At 35.6% G+C, this 6062-nt stretch overlaps 1 protein-coding gene across 4 annotated transcripts in view; it reads right to left on the bottom strand.

Moving 5' to 3' along the window:
* Positions 1 to 2410: 2410 nt before the first annotated feature.
* rfx1a (regulatory factor X, 1a (influences HLA class II expression)) overlaps positions 2411 to 6062 on the bottom strand; it is a 29471-nt gene continuing 25819 nt past the window's right edge. For all 4 annotated transcript variants that reach the window (XM_051106114.1, XM_051106115.1, XM_051106116.1 and 1 more), the window contains exons 17-18: positions 5963 to 6008; positions 2411 to 4179 (exon numbers count right to left, since the gene is read on the bottom strand). In XM_051106114.1, the coding sequence (XP_050962071.1) occupies positions 4019 to 4179; positions 5963 to 6008 (207 nt within the window). In that variant the 3' untranslated portion in view covers positions 2411 to 4018. The remainder of the gene's footprint in view (positions 4180 to 5962; positions 6009 to 6062) is intronic.

The following is a 6062-nucleotide window of genomic DNA, read 5'->3' as shown; positions in this document are numbered from 1 at the left end:
CGGCGACCGCTCTCTGTTCCTGACGCGGCGGCGACCGCTATCTCCTGTCCGGACGCGGCGGCGACCGCTCTCTCTGTTCCTGACGCGGCGGCGACCGCGCTCTCTGTTCCGGACGCGGCGGCGAACGCGGCGGCGACCGCGCTCTCTGTTCCGGACGCGGCGGCGACCGCGCTGTTCCGTTTTCTCAGGACGCGGCGGCGACCGCTCTCTGTTCCTGACGCGGCGGCGACCGCTCTCTGTTCCTGACGCGGCGGCGACCGCGCTCTTTGTTCCGGACGCGGCGGTGACCGCTCTCTCTGTTCCTGACGCGGCGGTGACCGCTCTCTCTGTTCCGGACGCGGCGGTGACCGCTCTCTCTGTTCCTGACGCGGCGGTGACCGCTATCTCTGTTCCTGATGCGGCGGCGACCGCTATCTCCGTTCCTGACGCGGAGGCGGCTGCGCTCTCTGTTCCTGACGCGGCCCTCACCGTGCCTTCTGTTCCGGACGCGGCGGTGACCGCTCTCTGTTCCGGACGCGGCGGTGACCGCTCTCTGTTCCTGACGCGGCGGTGACTGCGCTGCACGGGCCTGGCCCGCCGTCCCTCCCCCTGAGTTGCCTTCCTCCGTACCTCCTCCCTCCAGACTTTGGGAACGTCTGGAAGCCGTTCCGTAGGGAGGGGGTACTGTCATGATCGGGGCTGTGGGTCTCCCCTCAGCCTCTCGAGGTCGCTGTTCCCCTTGCACTGCACTCCCCTGATTGTTCACGTCTGTCTTGTCATTTGCACTGATTACGCTCACAGCTGTTCACACTCTGGACTATTGTATAAGAACTCTCACTTCTCATTCCTGGTTAGGTCTGCATTGTCTATTGTCTTCGTGTGTGTTTCTGTTCGGTTTATTTTTGATCTGGATTCTAGTCGTGTTGTGCCGTGTTTGGCCTTTTGGTTTGTTTATTTGTGTTTTGTTTAATTAAATTATCCTTTCCTGCATTTGGACCCTGACCTCTTTTCTCTGTACATCCACCGTGACAAAAATAGGAGGGATGATACAAAATAATAGTTGAATTTCTAAAGATGACCCTGTTCAAAAGTTTACATACACTTGATTCTTAATACGGTGTTGTTACCTGAATGATCCACAGCTTTTTTTTTTTTTGTTTAGCAGTTTTTCTTGAGCCCCTTGTTTGTCCTGAACAATTAAACTGCCTGCTGTTCTTCAGAAAAATCCTTTAGGTACCACAAATTCTTTGGTTTTTCAGCATTTTTGTGTATTTGAATCCTTTCCAACAATGAATGTGTGATTTTGAGATCCATCTTTTCACACTGAGGACAACTGAGGGACTCATATGTAACTATTACAGAAGGTTCAAACACTCACTGATGCTCCAGAAGTAAAAACAATGCATTAAGAGCCTCTTGAAAACTTTTGAAATTTGAAGATCAGGGTAAATTTAACTTATTTTGTCTTCTGGGAAACATGTAAGTATCTAATGTAGCTTCTGAAGGGCAGTACTAAATGAAAAAATATGATATTTAGGCAAAACAAAATGTACATATCCTCATTCTGTTCAAAAGTTTTCACCCCCGGCTCTTAATGCATCGTTTTTTCCTTCAGAAGCATCAGTGAATGTTTGAACCTTCTGTAATAGTTGCATATGAGTCCCTCAGTTGTACTCAATATGAAAAGATGGATCTTAAAATCATACATTTGCTGAAAAACAAAAGAATATGTGGTACTTAAAGGATTTTTCTGAAGAACAGCGGAGAGTTTAACAGGTCAGGACACATGGGACTCAAGGGACTCATGAACAACTATCACTAACCAAAAAAACACAGATGTGGATCATTCATGTAACAACACAGTATTAAGAATCAAGCGTACGTAAAATTTTGAAAGGGGGTCATTTTTATAAATTGAACTATTTATTTTCTTGTGGACTAATATGTAAACATCTTTTATGTGAAATATCTTATTCAGGTCAGTACTAAATAAAAAATATTTTGCCCTTTTATTTTGCTCAAATAATGGACATTTTGCAGATTCTGCAAGTTGTATATAAACTTTTGACCTCAACTCTTTTCTTTCTGTTGGTACTTTGTACCATCATGGATGGCTGGCTTTGCCTTTCTTTTTTTTCTTCTCGATATACCGATGAGCTGCTTTTCTCAGAAATGTCTGCGAGATACATAATGTGACAGTCTGACAGGAAAGTACCTTGGCAAGTAAATGCATAAACCCCCTCACATTACCACATGCAATGTTTCCTTGTCACGTTCACTGTTTTTGGACAGGATGTCGCACAGTGATGTTAAGAAACTGCAGTTAGTGAGGCACAGACAACTCATCATCACAACATAGGTGTGAAACCCCAGGTTTCAAGAGAAGCTGATGGAAAAAATGCCACTTGATACAACTAGATAGTTGAAACAATTCACAATTTTAGAAATTATTATTTTATTCATATTTTAAATTAAAAACATCTGGATTTCATTTGATAACTGCAAAGGCACAACCATTCTCATGGTTCAGATTACTCAAAACACTGCCACACTGTCTTTTTTTTCCTTTTTTGAGCAAATGGAAACAACTTCAAAAAAGTGAAAAGGGAAATTCAATTTGCTATGAAAATGGCTGTTGTACAGAGAGGATCTCCAGATCTTCTGATATGTTTCCTGTGGTTCTGGCAAGAGAATCAAAGGGAAAGAAAAAAGCATCATGCTGGTTTGAGATCAGTCAGCATCTTGTGCGCTGCTCAGATATACAGCAGAAATAACCGTAGCTTACATATGCTGAATGATATGAGATATAGAGTTTTAATGTACTGTAGGTCTCTCAAATCGATCAATAAATATGCCACAACACAAAAACAGAATTCAACGGACGAGTCTTGAGAAGGAAATGGCCGAAAGATCGCTCCGCTCTCTGCTTTTACATTTCCTAGCTACTATGGGCAGTGGTGTCAAGTTCGTTTGAAGGGTTCTAGTAAAATATCTTGACCCAAATCTCAAATACACAGCAAACCATCAAATATGCACTAAACAGTGTTAGACAACGCTGTACACATCGAGATTGTCACTTTGTGACCATAGAAAAAAGTATGTAAGGACAGAAACATTAAATGTCATAAAATGTACCAAGCTCAGGATGATGTTTGGCAAGAGGAAAAAGTGCAATAAAAAAAAAAAGTGAGAGGTTAAACATACTGGGAAAAAACCCAGTGGTAAAACTGCAGAGGTATGTATAGACTAGCCCTAAAAAAAATCAAAATACACAACCTGAATCACGTACACCCAGTGGACTCATGGGAAATTGAGTTTTGAAAGAGCCGGGCTATAATATATGGCATGGCAGTCACTGAAGGCATCAAGAACTAAGAAAGGTACCACTGACGAAAACAACTATCAACACTTCTTGAGAACCACGGACGGTCATTCGCACATGCACAAAAACACACGCGTTCGCGCTAGCGGACAAAAACGCTAAGGTCCCGGGTCACTCACAATCACACGAACAACACACAAATAGGCAGAAAGTATACATCAACGCACGACACGCACACTTACGGTCCATCTTTTCTCCCTAACAACCCTTTCAGGTTAACAAAAAGCTTGACTGACAGTTTCATTCAGGTTTCAGTAGCCAATCAGAGTTCAGTCCGTCGCGAACGACTCTTAGGATCCAGTTGCAGCAGGTTTCATTTGTGTTCTTGCGTCTCAACGGCTAATCGAGACGAGTCGGGTTTAGATTCGAGAGCTATTTTTAGTGACCTCTACACCCTGTCTAAGAGCTTGATATGATCGGTGATCATGTTATGAGTGTGAGGGCGAGGGCGGCGCTATCTGTGTTTTTGCATTGTGTGTATATGCATTTGAGACGTCAACCGGCATGGAAATGTACATACGAACATGTTGTGTAGATATGCAAGCTGCAGCATTTGTTTTTTTTAGATGCATGTGTTGGGTTAAGTGCACAAATGACGGGTAAGTGTTCTGTGGAGTGTGTGCTCGTGTGTGTTTATGTGCATGTGTGTTTCAGTTCTTAGTTATCCATGCTTCCTGTGGTGAACAGCACCCGCTGGTCGGTTCGAGCTAGCTTGGCGGGCGGTTCTAGAGATTCGTCTCCGATGGCGCCTCCGTCGGATTGCAGAGATAACTCCTGACACTCGTCGTCGCTGTCTTCTTCCTCCTCCTCCTCCTCTTCTGAGACACAAAGACATATAGAGATTGTCAGCTATAACAATACATATATTTTATGAAGTACTGAAATGATTTATAATCTATCAGATGTTTTAAAATTACAACAGTTTAAATTACATTATACATTAGTGAAAATAATAATAATAACATTTTAAATACATTTTAAATACATTTTACCAAATTAACTTTTTTTTTTATATTTTTTCAAAACATTGATAATACATTTGATATTTCTATTACATAAAGTGACATTAAAATTTTAATTATTAAATTATTCTAAATAATAACTTAATTTTAAATCCATACAGAATTATTTTATTATAAATTAAATGTATTTTTTATATTTATATTTGTAATATTTTTTCAAAATATTGATCATTTTAATCATTTTAACACAACAGTAAATAACAGAACAAATTTTATTATAAATTAAATGTATTTTTCTGTAATCTTCTTTCAAAATATTGATAATCAACCTTGTAATTTGAATTTCTTTAATCTATTACATATTATATTAACATATTATTTATATTGCTTTATTTTATATACTTACATATTTTATCATTAAAAATTGTTTTTATAGTTGTATATTTAAGCTACTCTAAATAATAACTTAATTTTAAATCCACATAGAATTATTTTATTATAAATTAAATGTTTTTTTTTATTTATATTTGTCATATTTTTCAAAATATTGATAATCCATCTGATAATTATAACTACCTTAACATTACATTAAAATTTTAATTATTTATAAATTACTGTAAAAAATAGGCACTGCATTTTAAATACATATAGAATTGTATTATTTTATGATAAATTAAATGTGTTTTTAAACTTATATTTTTAAACTTCTTTCAAAATTTTGACAATCCATTCGATATTTTTAATAATATATAAATATATTATAGATTAATATATTATTTTAAAATTACAAAAAATTACTGAAAATAATCGTTTCTCAATTTTAAATGCTTATTGCTTATGTTTTATTATTAAAAATTCTATGTGTTTTTATATTTTTACTTTTTTTCTTCAAAACATTGATAATCCATCTGATATTTTTAACAATATATTCTATATTATTTTAAAATGACTGAACATTATTGTTGCTTAATTTTAAACACTTACATATTTATTATTAAAAATGCAATATGTTTTTAAAATTTTCCTTTTTTTTTTCAAAATGCCCATAATCCATCTGATAATTTTAACATTACATTAAAATTTGGATTAATTATAAATTACTGTAAATAATAATTACTTTATTTTAAATGCATATAGAATCGTATTATTTTATTATGAATGACATTAATTTTTTATTTGTATTTTAATCTCCTTTCAAAATATTGATAATTCATGTGATATTTTGAATAATATATTATTTTAAAATTACTAAAAACAATCATTGCTTAATTTTAAATACTTATATAATTTATTATTAAAATTTCAATGTTTTATATTTTTCAAAATACTGATAATCCATCGGATATTTTTAATATTATATTATATATATTATGTTAAAATTACAATACAATTGCTGAAAATAATTATTGCTTCATTTTAAATACATATTTTAAACATTTTACACTGACTTTACACATTTTATTATTATTATTTTTTTAAATACTGATAATCTATCTGATAATTTGTATTATTTTAACAATACAGTAAAATTTGATTAAATTATAAATTACTGTAAATTATAATTATAATGTAAATAATAATAATAATAATAATAATGACTTGATTATTTTGTTTGGTGTTTGTGCATACAATTACTAACCTTTATCAGGATCAAGTGGATTCAAACTTCGGCCAAGACTTGCAAACTTAAAGATCAAAAAAGAGAATTGAGACATGTAAAACAACAGTCAGAATCACAG

This window comes from Labeo rohita, chromosome 3 (genome assembly GCF_022985175.1).
Source record: "Labeo rohita strain BAU-BD-2019 chromosome 3, IGBB_LRoh.1.0, whole genome shotgun sequence".
NCBI classification, from domain to species: domain Eukaryota; kingdom Metazoa; phylum Chordata; class Actinopteri; order Cypriniformes; family Cyprinidae; genus Labeo; species Labeo rohita.
This window is presented reverse-complemented; position numbering and strand designations above follow the sequence as displayed.